This window comes from Microplitis demolitor, chromosome 5, assembly GCF_026212275.2.
Source record: "Microplitis demolitor isolate Queensland-Clemson2020A chromosome 5, iyMicDemo2.1a, whole genome shotgun sequence".
Taxonomy (NCBI): Eukaryota; Metazoa; Arthropoda; class Insecta; order Hymenoptera; family Braconidae; genus Microplitis; species Microplitis demolitor.
In genome coordinates, this window is record NC_068549.1 from 21,609,050 (window position 1) to 21,625,623 (window position 16,574).

A 16,574-nucleotide genomic window follows, 5' to 3' on the forward strand; every position below is an offset into this window, starting at 1 on the left:
TTAATTTCTACTTTTTACCACAAATATTTAAAATTTTGAATTGTTTAGTTCAATATATTGTATCAATAGTATTGAATTGCAAAGATGTATTGATGGAATATTTTAAATATTCGTATCAATGAATCATTGACTTGGAAAAACAAACTAATGCAATACATAATTCGTTGTGTTTACTTGAGTATGATTGAAAAATAGTATTTAGTAAATAAAACAGACTTTTTGTTGTTTAAAATACAATGAGAAAATTAACATCAGGATGTGTAGTGGCTACATAATGAAAATAAAAATAAAAAATAAAATAATTAGTATTTAAAAGTAGTGGAAAATAAACTACTCTGGGTCGCCATTAAAGCAAGGAAAAGTTATCTGTTGATTTTACAGAAATTTAAATATTCTATTTTTTATAATAACGTTCAAAATTTCTTATCGGGTATGAATAAAATATTTTCTTTTATTTTTTTGACAGTTACCTGGATCAAGTTCAAAGATAAATAAAATCAATCAATAAATTTTGAAGCAGGTTTTAAATTTTAAAAATATAAAAGTAAAGTAAAGCTGATAAAATTTTCCTTCAGTAATTCTGAAATTAAAAATGTGTAATAAAAAAATAAAAAATTCTGTCAATTAATTAAATTTTATTATGACTTTGTACATTTGAGGAAGACTATTTATTATTAATTATTATAAAATTACTTCAATTAGTTGAACACTTTAAATTATTTAACTAAAAATTAATCGCTTAGAAAAAAAATATAATTATTTATGTACTAAGGCACTAGTTTGTTGTAAAATTATTTAAAATATTTAATTTCTCTCAATTTCACTAAAGAAATTTTGTACTTTCATTTTAAAAAATAATAATAATAAATGACGTATGAAAAAAAAAATATGTACTGTGATTACATAATGAAAAAATAATGAATGACGAATAAAAAAAAGTGAACAGTAAATAGCTGTAAATTGTTTAAAAAGTTAACAGTAGACTCTGTCATCAATAGTCAACACTTAGCTTGATAAATTATAAAAAAAATGTATACTGTACAAAACGTCACGATTAACTGTAATTACAACTAAAAAATATCAATATTTAATAATAAAACCAAGAAAATTAGTCTTGATGAATTAATTACTACTTTTGTTACGGTGCGACATAACAGCCATCCATATTTTCAATTCGATACCACCTTTGAGTCTTATTCTTCGTAAATCTTCTCTACAAATGTTAATTAAAATATCTTCTAATGTGTACTCTTCATATAAAATCTAAAAAAAATAAATTGATAAATGATAATATTAAAAATTAATTTAAATTTTAAATTGTTCGATTCTCTGTACAAAATTTCATCTTTATTATAAAATATTCTGTTATAATTATTTCGAAACCGAGTAAAAAGTATTATAGTTTTAGTCGTAGTACTAATTATATGTTGAGTTCAAAAGATCCATTTTCTATAAGGAAAATAAACAAGTTTAGGTCGAATTTTATGACCTTAGGTACAATCGGATTCCATTATCTCGGAACTTCTCCTCAATCTTGACCCCCACTACGAGCACGTTGTCTCCCACCACTTCTGTACATTTGTATGTGTCTGTGTATATTTACATGTCATCATTCATGTAGATGTAAGAGCGCATGCGTCAAATTTTATTTTTTAAGGGAGAAGGGACATCCGTTAACTCGCAAGTTTTAAAAAATTTCTGCTTCTTCATAGACTAGATGTCCGAGTTAATGGAATTCGACTATAATTCAAATTCTCAAATTTTGTAGACTAAAATTTATTCAGAAAAATTTCTTTTAACTCCTAATTGATAATAACTGTAATTAATTTTTTAAAAATTGTATGTCTTAGCTTAAAGTTTCAATTTTTTTTTTTTTTAATCAATACACTTATGACAGTTAAAAGTCACTGGATATTTTTATAAAGTAGAGCGGAGACATTGGCTGAGAATGTCCTTAAATGTCAAGTATTATTTTTTTAAAAATAAAAGATAAGATAATTTATGAATAAATTTATAACTGAGAGTATTTAGTAGCGTAGTATATATATAATTACCCTTTCGATAGACATATCATCTATGCCAAGACCTTGAAGCCATTCAACGAGTTTGCCGTCAGTATTTGACGGGCTATTGTGATCTGTGACACTTATTTGAGGCAAGAACACTGATGAGGCTTGTGGGGAAGATGCATTACCGCAGACACTTGAATTATATCTTTAATTCAACATATCAAACAATTAATTAAAGTAAATATTTAATTAATTTACCCACCAGCGATCAATTAATATTTATTACATTTTAATTATTAATATAATACATTAATATAAATACAATAGAAAAAAAATATTACCCGGATTCTTGTCGTGAGAATTTCCTACTTATGTCCTCGCAGAGATGAGTCAGCAGACCTATTTGTGCTCTCTGTTCCTCTAATGCGTTTTGTAGCAATGAATGATAGATTTTCTGACTCTCGAGCAGCTCTTGAATGAGTTTTACGTTTTCTGACTTCAAGTGGCTCATTTGTTCATGGTATTCCCGCCAATATTTATTGTTGTCCACTGAATCGACAGTCTTGTGTGATTTTAAAGAGTTAACAGTTGACATAGCTGAGGTTGAACCTTCTTCGTGACCGTCTGCACCAGTTTGGACTCGCTCTTGATCAATTAAACCGGCACCAAGTTCTAAAAAAAAATAATCATTAAATAAATGAACAATAAATCTAATAATTGTTCAATTTTATTATTTTTATATTTTTAAAATTTCCCTCCAAAACCAAAGAAAAATATTTTCGAATCTATGACTTTAGGAATTATTTGTAAATTTTCTATTGAACAATTTAAAATTGTTATATTTTTTCCAATAATTCAAATTTTTATCTGAGGAAACGAGAGCTCAGATACGAATTTAAGAAAAAATAATTTCTCGTTACTTTAAGGAGGGAAAGGAGAGATACAAAAAAAAATCATACTTTTGTAATTTTTTTTTCAGAGTAGCTTCTTTATTAAAATTTTTAAAATTTGTGACATTATTAAGCATCATTCAAAAAATATTATGCGAAATTTTCATAAGAAAATATTTAAAAATAAGCCGGTGGTAGTGGGGAGAGACGAGTCATCTCAAAAAAAAGTCTCCATGCCGTAGGCAGAATAACTTATGACTGCTTCATCTGAATTCAAAAAACTAATAAGATTTCTTTACTACATAAGTTTAAGGATTTGAACGAAGGAATAATCAAAATATTCATTTTTTAATTTTTGGTAAAGGTGCAATCAAAAAATTCTGATTTTTGCCAAAAATTCTTCCTTGTTTAATTAAAAAATAAGTAGTTATTGAAAAAAAAAAATCCTTCGTTTAAATCTAAGATAAACTTATGTCCTAAAGAGAGTTATCCTGCCTACGGCATGGAGACTTTTTTTTGAGGTGACTCGTCTCTCCCCACTACCACTGGTTTATTTTTCCATATTTTTTCATGAAAATTTAACAGAACATTCTTGGAATGATGCTTAATCATGTCACAAATTTTAAAAATTTTAATAAAGAAGCTACTCTGAAAAAAAAATCTCAAAAATATCCTCTTTTCTTTGTATCTCAGGCTCCTTTTCCCCCTTAAATGTAATCTTCATTTACTCTAATACGCGTTATTTTTTGTTTTTTAGATTGTAAGTCCGGAACTGACATGAATTATTAATTATCCTCATTATTGATATTCAGTAAATATTTACCAGGTGATAATACAGTAATAGCAGTTTGAACAGCATTTCTAACGAGATTATCTAAAGCAAACATCCAGTGCGGTTTAATACTGTGCATTCTGAGAACTTCATTGACAGCAGTTTGAAATAAATAAATAGCCAATTGTAGCTGATTAATTGTCGTCGAGTCAAACTCCAATTCTTCTTTAAGTGTACGCAATGCTGTAGTAATTGAGTCTTGATTGCGATCAGATATATAATCACGTAAGCCACGCATCAGAAGTTCTAAATGCGGCATACATATTACAGTTTGTCCCCCATCTTGGACGATATTTCGCATCCAAACATTGCAGAGCGTCGCTTCATCCTGGCTCAGTACCCTCGTTAGTGTCATCCGTCTCTGGCTGTCTTTTTTAAGTAAATAAAAACCCTCTTGCTCTTCACCGGCACCCTTCTGTCCAGGCTGCCCAGTCAATTCGACTTCTGGTGACATCAATCCACCTGAAGAACTGCGTCGCGTCATAGAACAACCCACTTCTTCGCTTGTGTCTATTGATGGTGTGCTTCCAAGTGTGCTAAAAAAAATTAACGCATTAAATTTTATTTTTATCATTAATTAATTAATAATTAATTAAGAAAAAATAATAAAAAGACAAACTACACAATATAAGCGTTTACACAAATAGAGGCAGTTAACCCTCGACTATTTAATCTTCACACATATTAAGCATAATTAATTATTATTAATTGATATTTAAGCAACAAAAAATTTACTCTAATTAATAAATACTTTTTTTTTAAAAGCTTTCTGACCCCCTCCCCCTTTCCCACTTTTTTGAAATATTCAATGAAGTAGAACTGTCATTATCGAATTCAAATTTTAGTAATTAACTAAAAAAAAATTTAAGCTTTAAGTGAAAAGAGGACAACTTTAAATTTTGCCGAAATGTAAATTACTTACAATTGTTATCAATTAAGAGTTGAACAAAATTTGGTATGAAATTTTGGCCTAAAAATTTGAAAACTCTAATTATACTATTGACATCTCTAATAATCCATAATAAAAAGTCCAATAATTGACATCCATAATGAAAATTTAATAATTGACATCCATAATAAAACACGTAATTTGTCATCGAAAAAATATTTGCCTAAAAGACTAGACAAAAGTGATGACAAAAAATAAATTACAAATAGATGTCAAATGTCATCTAAACGATTGTTTAATTGAACTAATTTTTTTAAGACGAAAAAAAGAAGACAAATTTTCTATGACTTCTAGGACCAACATCAGTACGCCTAGTTTGTATAAAATAATTTAGCTGACAAAATAAAATTTGTCATCCTTTTGAAAAACCTTTTTATGACATCTTAAAGCTGTCCGTACTACTAGGGATGAAAATTTTACTGAAATGTATTTTCCAAACTTTGTTTAGCTCCTAATTGATGACAATTGTAACCAATTTTTGTTCAAATTTACATCTCGGTAAAATTGTCTTTTGTTCAATTAATGCTTTAGTTTTTCATTTTATTTTTTTTTTTTTTATTTTGAGATGCTCTCAAGTGAAATATAAATCCAATTAGCAAGTTAATAAATTACTAATTACTATACCTGTTGAAAGACAGAGAAGCAGTAGGAATTCTTATGGGAGACAGAAGATGTGCTGGGCTCCGATCTTTCAATGGACTTGATTTGGTCATCACTCCGCTACATATTATACTTTTAGCATTTTTATCAATATTTTTTTTTTTTGTAATTATCTACTTATATATTTTATAATAATAATTAATTACTTATTAAAAAATTTATTTTATTTTCTAGTAGCTGTTGTGTAAAATAAATGCTTCAATATTTTTAAATATAAGGTAAGCAACCCAGTACTCAATCAGGGAACTAGTACCCGATCACTCATGTATTCGTATATTTATATTAACTAAATTTTACAATATATATATATATATATATATATATATATATATATATATATATATATATATATATATATATATACATATAGAAATATGTTTCATATTAATCATAAATTTTCGTTCTATCCAATTAGAATTCACTGAACATAATATTTTTATCTAACTTATGATAAATAATAAAAAAACTTTATGACAACTTGAGATTTTTCGAGTAATTTGAAAATTTACAAATACTTTGAATTTTTCTGATAATTAGAAAATTTTTAAAATAATTCATAAACTACCCAAGTAGCACAGAGTCAACTTTAAGATGTCTTTTAAAAGGATGACAAGTTTTTTTTTGTCTCAAGGTCATCTTTTTTGGTATGAATGCAACATGCAAATGTTGGTTCTGGAAACAGAGCCGAGTTGTATTGTTTTTCTTGTCATGTCAATTAAAAAGTCGTTTAGATGACATTTTACATTTATTTGTATTTAACTTTTTGCCGTCAATTGTGTCAAGTCTTTTAACTAGATATTTTTTCGGTGACATTAATTCCTGATCGTTTTCTCATCATTTTGATGCCTTATTGACAAGTCAAAAAGTAGCCTAAAAACTGACATCTTATAGATGTCTCAAAGGCAAGTGTGCTACTTGGGTAACGGATAATTATAATACTTAAAATTATTTAAAAATTCAAATTAATTATATAATAATTATTATTGTAATTAACGTTCTTTCAAGTCTAACGTCCCATGTATTAAAAATAAATTTCCCGGCAAATCGATCATTTAAATAAATATTGAAACTTTTATTTTACAATAATTAATAATAATAAGCTATTAATTTATAGCATGCAAACCACTGCGTTACCTAAGCCACCACATTGATGATTTATTAATGTCTGCTTTGCAAAAAAATAACAAGTATAAAAATTACAGACATTTTATAAAAAACATATCAAGACAATAAATAAATAATTTAACTTTTATTTATAAAAAATGTATTTTACCTGTCATCGGATTGTGAAGCTTGGATCGGAGGAGTTGAAATGATGTTATTGTTTATTTTATCACGTTTATTGTTATTGATGTTGTTGTTATTAAGTCGTTCAATCCGATCGCCTGGCACTGAAATACTGCGACTAAAGTCCGGTGGTGCTGGTAAACGAGAACTTTTTTTCTTTCTATTTAAAAAAAAAAATTAAATAAAATATCTGCCTGCTTGTTTAGCTGAAAATTTTTACGCAAAAATAAACAAATAAATAAAACAATTACTCATATAAAAATGGGTCATCTAGAAGAACTGCAGCAGGAGCTCTGACATCTGGATTGGGTTCAAAACAACGTAGTATAAAATTCTTAGCTCGCTCTGATAACTCCGACGGTATTTCCGGATGTATCTTGTAATATCCCACCTAAATTACCGTAATAATAGTTATGATAAATGACATGGATATTAAATAAATCTATAATCTAGTAAATTGCTCCACACCCACGAGTTTACCTTGAATACTGCAGCCTGAGGCGAACCGAGTTCGATGAAGGGAGGCTTTCCTGTCGCCATTTCTACTACCGTGCAACCCAATGACCATACATCCGCCTGAAAAAAAAATTTATATATATTTTACACTGGAATTTTTATTTAATTTTTAAATTATTTTGTCTAATTACCGGTGCACCATAGCCGCGCTGTCCTTTGTCAATAACTTCTGGCGCCATGTACTGCAATGTCCCTGTAAATGTTTCAGTACTTGGACAAAGTCCAGCCAATCGTTTAGACATTCCGAAGTCGGATATTTTAACAACTCCGCTGTATGTATTAACCAATACATTGTCACCTAAACAATTTAAATTTACATTTATTTTTAAAATGATTAAGGCAATAAATTTATTAGGTGACTATTCATTTTTAGTCCCTACTTGACTAATTTTATTTTTTTACTGAAATTTATTCCTGTTAAATTTTTATACTTTTGCTCTGAAAAAAAAATTTTCGGGACACTTTTTAAGTCTCGTAATTATAAAAAAAAAGTGATGACTGAAATTAAACATAAGTACGTGAATTTTAAAATTCATCACGAAGATATTAGATGACCGGAAAAATATTTATTCTTTTAATAACATAAATTATAAAGTAGTAAATATACATATATTTTTATATTGTTATCAAACAATAAAAATGATAGTAATAAAATGCATACCTTTAATATCACGGTGAACGATCTTTTGATCGTGCAGATATTTCAATCCTTCAAGAATTTGCTTAGTGTAATACGATATCGTTGATTCGTTCTCCTTGAGTGGTCCCCACTTGGATCTTAACAAAGCAGATAAACTACCTAGACATAATATACATCAGTTGTTTATTTAATCCAATGAAATTTATACCAAGTTGATAAATATAATAATTTATAATGCTCTTGTAACTTTTTAAAAATCTTGAGTTTGCTCTAAATAATAAATGGAAAGAGGCAAAATAGACGTACGTAAAAAAATAATATCTATTAGTCTGAGTTTATTTCACTAATTATTCTTATTTTTTTGAAAAAAAAAAAAAAAAAAAAATAATAATTAATTAAAATTTTTTCAAACTTATTTTGATTAAAAAAAAAATTTGTCAAGCTAATTTTAAATTTTTCAAAAGAAACTTGTGCCCTAAATTACCCCATCATTCTTATGTTTTCCCTCTGCATAAAAAAAAAATTGTAGCTCCATTATTGCCTCTCCCCAATTTATTTTCCCACTACCCCCAGTAAAAAACAAAAACAAAATTACCTCCAGGTACTTGTTCCATAAATATTTTAAAATACCCATCCTCACTTATCGATCCTAGATACTGAACAATATTACGATGCCTCAGCTGACTATGCAGTTTAATTTCCTCATGAAGTGGCTGCACATCGCCCAAGTTTTTTTCTCGTATTTCCTTAACAGCGATTCTGACCTGAGTATTTAAATCACGCGCCGCATAAACAATTCCATAAGTACCCTTGCCAAGTACCGTGCGTTTGTTCTGATCATCCAGCTCATATTCATACTTAATCTGTCCATCAGTCATATAAGCGTCCAAATTAGTGACCATTCCCTCCTGATCAGCCGTCATCTCCAGCACCAGATCATAAAACCTCTGCCTGCACAACTCAGATGGAAAATACATTTGAAAATCGTCTGAGTTTTCATGGACGTACAGAAACAAGCATCTTTTGTCACGTTTGTATAAACTGACACTGCGAATCATATTGGCAGTAAACAGCCAATCGTGAACCTGCTTGCAGTTATTTTTTAAACAATTCAAACATATATTGACTATTTGAATAGACTTTTCTTCAGCGCCCAAATTTACATTGACGTAAGACGGCATCAATATTTTAGACGGCTCCAGTATCAATAATGGAAATCTTATATAATTATTGACGTCATTTTTTGTCGCTTCAATAAAATAATCCATCCAGAAACTAAATATTTGTTCCTCGGGTGACAGCTCACCCTCTTCATTTTTTTTCCTAAATCTATTTATCAGCGAAATATTACCAATTGTCGATTTTAAATACCAATTTGGCGCCTTTAATTTGAACATACACTCAGCAGCTTGGATTGCTTTGGCGTAGTCCTGAGCTAGGACACTTATCTCAAAGAATGTCGCGATATCCCAGTACTCTTTAAGACTCGACAGACTTCCTTTCTTACCAATTAAATTATTTAGCACCATCCCAATGTGCTGTAACTCTTCACTCGTAGAAAATTCATTTCCCGCAATTACCAGCAGTGTCGCTAAATTAACACCCGCATACTCGTTCGGCTGAACTTCAAAGCCTTTGCGGTACCAGTGGATTGCGTTCTTCAAACTCTCTTGGTCAGTATGACGGCTTTCAACAAATCTGTCTTTGTAAATACGCCCACAGAGACAGAGCATATCGGGGACGTGATTTTCTTTTTTTTCGAGCGCTTTCTCGATAAGACGAACGGCACGTTCACGATCACCCTCTTTGTTACGACGACTGAGAGCGAAACTGTAAAGATAACAGATCATTGGTGTATTTATGTAAGTTTTGTGATTAGGAATTGTGTGGAGATCTTCTACGAGCTGCACCATCGCATCGTAGTCTTGAATCTCGCGAAATGATATCAGTACATTCAGTATCACTTCCCCGGACAAGACATTAGGGTCGTCAAGACGCTTGCGCATGTTATTTAGCGCACGCGCTAATTCAATTCCGGAATAACTTTCGCGGGCTTTCCGTAAATCTGCGAGAAATTTTTCTTTCATGTGTGCCTTCGACTGCACCTCAACATCTTGGAGTAATTTTTTTAACCGCAATGTCAAGTGTTGCTTGGGATCGAGAATTTCTTCACCCGCTCGCGCGGTTGTCAAAGTTTTTGTTGCAACGCAAGTACCGCATTCGAGTACGCGGTAAGACACAAATGTGTAGTTGCAGCAGGACACTTTCAAACGTACGGTTGCTTCATTGTCGATGTCATTGAACAGCATTATGTTTTCTTTCATACCAAAACTCTCCCGCACGCCCAAATGGTAGAATAGAGCTGACTGCTGGTCTCGGACACTCAAGTCGACAACAGCAACATCCGCGTTATAAAATAAATCCAGGACATTTGTCTCCCCGAAGTCGAGTTTTTCAAATTGCACTGGTTTGAAACTGGTGTTCACTAGAGAACACGCTTGTTTTATTTCCTCTAATGCGCGTTTCCGGTGGTTGAGATTCTCCGGCTGACTGAGATCGATCACACAGACCACTTGGATCTTTGGTTTTGTTGATATTGTTGTGTTTCCGGATACATCGCTGTATGTTCCTATGCTGTCGGTACTTGACTGTCCGTCTAGTACACTCGTATGGGCTGGTATTACTGTAAAAATTATTATTATGTCATTTTAAATCAGACAGAAAATGTCATTTTAATCAGACAGATAATAATTTTAAATATTGAAATAAAAATTAATATGAAAAAAAAATATTTTAAGTGAGGGTAAGATTGACCGGAAGTACGCGGAGTCGGAAATCGTGTCGGACAGAATATTTTTCGCAATTACCGGGATTAGAACCTGCTTAGAGTATGCACCTGAAGGTCGCAATATTTTTCGCGCAACAAAAATTTAAAAAATTTATGTAACTCGACTACAAGGGGTAGTTGGGGCCTGTAATTTTCGGTTGAGATACTAGCATCTATATGCGAAACATTTCAGAAATCTAGTCATCGAAAACGATCCGATCTTCAAGAACATCTTAGAGTTTAAATATCTAGAGATTATTGAAGCGAGACAATTTGATATTGATAGAGCATGTAAACTTACTAAGTAAAAGTTCTAATTACTTAGACTAGAAAGAAAATTAGATATTGTAATTTACTTAAAATATTTAATAGATAAATTTTTAGAGCGCGATCTTTTTAGTTATTTCTGATTATTTTTTTTTGTGAATGAATAAAATTTTTTAATTAATATAGAGGAATTTCAATGGCTCAAATTTACTAATTAATTGACAATTTATTAATTTCATAGAGGATATAGAAAATTGCTGACAAATAAATTATCTAAACAAATAAATGAAAAAATAATCGGAGTTACAAACAGTTACCAACTTTTGAATTTTTTCTTCACCAATTTAATTAAAAAAATAGAAAAAAATAAAAATATGCACATGTAGAAAATAAAAAAAATTAGAGGTGCAATTTTTCGAAACATTTTTTTCTCTACAATTTGTCGTTTTAAAAAAAATTCAAAAATTATTAGACGGCTAATTTCAATATCACAAAAAAAGTGTAAATTAATTTGGCGGTAAATAAATTATTAAAACCTTGAATACCATCCCGAAAATGAGTAATACTTTCACAATCAAACACATGCATTTTACCACCAGCACCAGCACTCAACAAAATAAAATAAAATTTTACCTGAAATTTCTTGTAGCTCCCCGCAGGTTGATGGCATTTTTGATCCTCTGTTATTATTATCGTAAATACTTTATCTCACAAATTATTGTATATATTTTATATATTTATCAGTAAGTAAGTCTACTGAACTTTAAAATAAAATTTATTTTACTCACAATTACTAATTTTTTTTCTCAAAAAATTAAAGGTTAAATTTTCTAATTCAAAATATAAATAAGGATTTGCTCAAACATAAATAAACTTACGTTTACTTAGACATTATATTTATATCGTTAATGTATTTATAAGTATCTGAGTACTTAATTATAAAACAACCACTCAAAGATGTACTTGTACTTGTTGGTAATCTGTAAATAAAAATTTAAATAACAATTAAAATTCCATTGATAATATTTATTATTTCAAAGTTATTTTACCGGTTGTTGCGCGATAAATAATAATACTGAGGATATTAATTACTAACTGATAATTATTATGAAAACCAGAGGCTAAATAAAACAATTTACTAAAATAAAAGACATTAAATTTAGTAGGTAATGACTTCTTAGTATTAACTGGCTATTGAAATCTTCAACACTAGCTTTAGTATAATCTAACACACTGATATATATTTTAAAAACATGTATATATATATAGATATATGTGTGCAAACGGGTTTTCAAATACACATGACATATGTATTTATATAAGACGAGACAAATGTCAGGAGATTTAATATTTTTACTTACTCTGATAATTTAATTGACATAATTGATGTTAATGAAAATAATTATTGTTATATATTAAATAATATATATATTGATGATAAGTAAATATGTAAAATAATATTTTTCAGTGTTTAAAAATATATTGTGGATATAAATAAATTTCGCTTTGTTGTGAGAAGTTGCGCGCGCTGACATCTTTTGGAAAATTTGTGTTCCTGAAAGTGACAGATGATAAGAATTTTTGGATTTCTTTTTGAAGAATTCATTTGTAAAAAAAAAATAAAAAATTGCACGTGTAAAAAATTTTAAAAACTGAAGGTGTAATTTTTTCAAATATTTTTTTTTGTAATTTATTGTTTTAAAAAAACTCAAAAACGAAAAATTTTTGTGATTTTGAAATTAACCGAGGTCTAATAATTTTTTGATTTTTTTTTGGACAGTAAATTATAAAAAAAAAAATATTTTAAAATTCATGGGGACTTATTTTTTAAAAGCTTATTAAAATAAATTATTTCATGGTGACTACAGATCAGATTTTTGAAACTTAAATTCCCTGACTTTTCCATGTAATCCACTAAAATAATTAAAAAGTTCCCTGACTATATGCAGTGTTATTAAATAATTGGAAATATTTATTTAATTTAAAATAAAATGGTATAAGACAGTTCAATAAATAATCAATAATTGTCGTTAAGTGAAACTTTATTTTATTATTTGTCAATGGTCATAGGTTTTTTTTATTTATTAAATAAAGAATTTTTTATTTTAAATCGATGATTTTATATAACTTACTCTATAATAAAATATAAATAAACTTTTCATTTTCACTATGATAAATTTCATAAATAAGAACGTTTTATAGAATATTAATAAAATATTAATAAAGTACGTGAATAATAAATATAGTGAAACATTAGTTTAATACTTATGTATACTTTTAATGTTTTTGGTTTTTCAACTTGTCAATATAGATGTTAAGAGCTTGAAGATCCTGACGATTGGTTTCTACTAAGACTTTTTTTTTCTAACAGCGGATTGTCGATTTTTCCGAGTTAATAAAATAAAACTTTGTCATAAAAAAATTCAATGGTTATCTTGGAAGAAATTTTATAAAAATGGTTTAGAAATAAAACCTAAAAAAAAAAAAAAAAAATCATATTTACCTCATAAAAATAAAATTTAATTACTCTATAACTAATAAAAAAAAAAATTTATTTTTAGAAAAGGGAGCTGGACGATTAGTTATATAGGGGTAAAATTATAATATTGTTATGGTATAAATTACTTTATATTTATTATTCTGTGGATAAAGACATGAACCTTAAAATAACCAGCGCCAATAGACGAGTCTTAATTTAAATATTTCTTACTTTCCTCTACTGAAAATTTCGTGCAATCAACTTCTTATCATTGAACAAAATAAAAAAAAAAATTGTTTGTGTTGACAAATCCTGTTACTGATCACAAAAATCATTTTAAAAATTAAAAACTTCTTTTAAAATTACGCGCGCATTTTTTAAAAATTATAATTAGTCCGCAAGACCTGTAATTGTATTAAAAAGGGCAAAAAATATTTATTTCCATCACCGTCTTCCAGACTTCGATCTATAAAATTGTTCCATTAACAAAACTAACTGGTGTCAGATTTAGAAACGGAATCATCAATATTCATAGCCGCCATTTCTTCAAGTAATTTGTCCTGCTGAATTTTATCCATTCGTATTTTGCTTATTTTTTTAATGTTAACTCCCGGTTGAAAGTCCGTCAAGCTCATGGCAGACAAATCGAGTTCTTGAATAGAAGCACGACTACATCTTGGAGTTGAAAAACCAATACTACGATTATCGCGTTCAATAGAAACAGTTTGCATCTGTGAAGTAACATCGCCAACTTTTTTAACAATTTCAACTGGATTAAACAGAAATTCAAATCCTGGATAAATAGAGTGCCTAGAAAGAGGTCCAAGTGTTGCCCCATACTTATCAACATACTTAAAAAAATTAGTTCGTGCTTTAGAGATGCAACTTGATGGATTGAGTGGATCATTAAAGTGACATTTAACAATGTCTTCAATTCGTTTTAATAAATCGGTGTTTCCGTTATTGAGACTGACATTTCTTTCAGTCAACGAATTATTATTTACACCAGAGCTACATGAACTGTCAATACTCATGGAAGCCAGTCCACGTAGAACCTGCGTCTGCTGAACTTTATGTTTTATGACATTTAAATGATGTTTCATTATTTTACCGCTGGTAATTGATGAGTAAGAGAATTTTCTACGAGACGAACCGGACTTTGAATTCATTTTCGGCAGCTTTTTATCTCGCATGTTGGCGATATGCTGACGTACTATTTTAGCTCGCATACATTCCGTCAGCGGACATATCGAAGTACTGCAATTTTTTATGTGATACCTTAAGACAACGTGCCAATGTCTGCAAGGGTGACAGAGGAACGAATAAACGTTGTCACAATTATTACGATGCAATCGCAGTAACTTAAACTCCGGGCACTCGGCATGAGGACATTCTTTGCTGTCACAAGTTAGGGAGTGGGTGAAAATTTTTCCTTTACGTTCTAATTCCTCGTGATTTTCTGATGGTTTTTCAATTACAGTAATTGGGGTCTCAACTTGGATACTTGAATTTTCTTCCATCGTAACTGTAACTGTAAATTGGATTTGTACTTTTTGAATTTTTTTAAATGGATAAATTATAAAAAAAAAAAAAAAAAAAAAATAAACAAAAAATAACCAGTACTTGTGGTCGAATGGATAACACTCTTGTCTTCGAACGCAAGTACTGGCCAGGCTCAGGTTCGAAATCCCACAGAGAGCAAATGAATTATTTTTCACAAATTGATATAATGCATTGATCTGTGGGATTTGCTCCATATAGCCGGCAGACTGCCACCTGTCTGCAATCTTCCCCACTAAAAAAATACTCCGTGATTGCAAAACAAGTATGGAAAAAGAAATGGGAATAGATAGCTAATAATGAGATGTATGGAATAGAGAACGAAAAAAGATGGCCAAGAAACATATTCCGAAAAAAAAGTTTAGAGTAGTTTGTTAGAAATATATGAAAAATATTTACCCACGAAAATAGGGACTTAAAATTGCTTGCAACGTAACCTAAAAGACTATTTGATGTAAATATGCAAAGAATAAAAACTGTAGAAAACGGAAGTTGTACAGTTAAGATTGCAACAATTAAAATTAATAATATAAAAAAAAAATATTCAAAAAATCGCACCTGTAGTTTTTTCAATTTCCTACGTATGCATATTTTTATTTTTTTTTTTTTTTGTTATTGATTTGTTGAGAAAAAAAAATCCAAAAATTGTTAATTGTCTGTTAACTCAGGATCATCAAATTTTTGGTAATTTGTTAAAAAAAAATATTAATTGCCGGTCTGGATTTTTTTACTATCATTATAATTAATCGATACTGCTGTGATAATAAAATTTATATGCAATTTTAATTTTTTAAGAAAATTTAAGGTTAGGATTTTGTGTTTAGAAACCGATTTAATTTTTAGAAAAAAAGAAAAAAAATTTTAAATGTTTTTTTTTTTTGACGATACATTGAAATGAAAATTAATTTTTTTTTGAGGAATTTAAATAGGATAATTAATTGTTATTTTGTTTTTTGTAAAAAAATACTCACATTTCTGTTGACTGGATGAATTTTTTGATGCTAATGAGTTCTATGTTTGTTTGATGATAAAATTACATGAGCTTTCATGTGTTTTGCTGTCGCAGAGTTGGAAAGATTAAAAACTAGAACGAGCACCCAAGCGGGAAAATAGTTAACTAATTTAAAAAGAAGCGCCATAAATAAATGGAATCTGCTGGTTAGTAATTTTTGAATTTAATTTGAATATTTGGTAATTTTAATTTATAAAAGTAAGTAAATAAATAAAATTTAATAATAAAGATGCGCAACTTGTTAAAAAAAACTGTAATACGTAATTTTAATTTTCAAATTTTATTTTTCAAATTTTATTTTGGAGCTTGTCATAGTTTCTGCACTTTTATTTGCTTATCATCCCAAACAGCACAGGGTGCATTCCGAAATGAGCTGCGAGCAGCTGTAGCTATATTTTGAATATTTCTATAATATTCTGCCACAATTTTTTTTGATCCACGATTTTTAATTTTTCTCCCATTTCTAATAAGTAATTTTTCAAATATTCAAATTTACCGCGCAAGTAATAAAAATAATTAATAAATTTGAGATGAAAATAAAAAATTGCGAGCATATTTTGTAGTCTAATCAATATAATTATCGATATATATAAATTTCAATGAAATTATTAAATTTCAATTTTGAAATTTCGCGCCAAGATGGCGC

General features: G+C 28.9%; 2 protein-coding genes across 8 annotated transcripts; both read right to left on the minus strand.

Annotated features, from left to right (window-relative positions):
* Window positions 1-723: 723 nt before the first annotated feature.
* On the minus strand, window positions 724-12,097 carry LOC103579352 (mitogen-activated protein kinase kinase kinase 15). 7 transcript variants are annotated; one of them, XM_053739237.1, is made up of 13 exons: window positions 11,974-12,097; window positions 11,511-11,857; window positions 8,379-10,466; window positions 7,805-7,942; window positions 7,275-7,441; window positions 7,108-7,203; window positions 6,879-7,018; window positions 6,614-6,787; window positions 5,305-5,412; window positions 3,723-4,267; window positions 2,351-2,681; window positions 2,055-2,214; window positions 725-1,263 (listed from the first exon to the last, which is right to left on the minus strand). In XM_053739237.1, exons 2-13 carry the CDS (start codon window positions 11,545-11,547, stop codon window positions 1,123-1,125), a joined length of 4,125 nt encoding a protein of 1,374 aa, XP_053595212.1. In that variant the 5' UTR covers window positions 11,548-11,857; window positions 11,974-12,097; the 3' UTR covers window positions 725-1,122. The 7 variants fall into 7 exon arrangements, with proteins under 7 accessions (XP_053595213.1, XP_053595212.1, XP_008558935.1 ...); XM_008560713.3 differs by having other exon boundaries at window positions 11,927-12,097; XM_008560710.3 differs by lacking the exons at window positions 11,511-11,857; window positions 11,974-12,097 and adding an exon at window positions 11,414-11,497.
* A 1,397-nt stretch (window positions 12,098-13,494) lies between these two features.
* On the minus strand, window positions 13,495-15,973 carry LOC103579351 (uncharacterized). Its single transcript, XM_008560709.1, has 2 exons — window positions 15,888-15,973; window positions 13,495-14,887 (listed from the first exon to the last, which is right to left on the minus strand). The coding sequence occupies exon 2, from the start codon at window positions 14,874-14,876 to the stop codon at window positions 13,848-13,850; it is 1,029 nt and encodes a 342-aa protein (XP_008558931.1). The 5' UTR covers window positions 14,877-14,887; window positions 15,888-15,973; the 3' UTR covers window positions 13,495-13,847.
* Window positions 15,974-16,574: the final 601 nt, after the last annotated feature.

Coding starts and splice junctions, on each gene's coding strand:
- LOC103579352 (XM_008560715.2), bottom strand. CDS start 11,301: ATGTTTCGAAAAATTGCACCTCTAATTTTTTTTATTTTCTACATGTGC. Junction 7,204..7,274: donor AGCGCGGCTATGGTGCACCG/GTAATTAGACAA, acceptor TTTTTTTTTCAG/GCGGATGTATGGTCATTGGG. Junction 7,019..7,107: donor CTCAGGCTGCAGTATTCAAG/GTAAACTCGTGG, acceptor ACGGTAATTTAG/GTGGGATATTACAAGATACA.
- LOC103579351 (XM_008560709.1), bottom strand. CDS start 14,876: ATGGAAGAAAATTCAAGTATCCAAGTTGAGACCCCAATTACTGTAATT.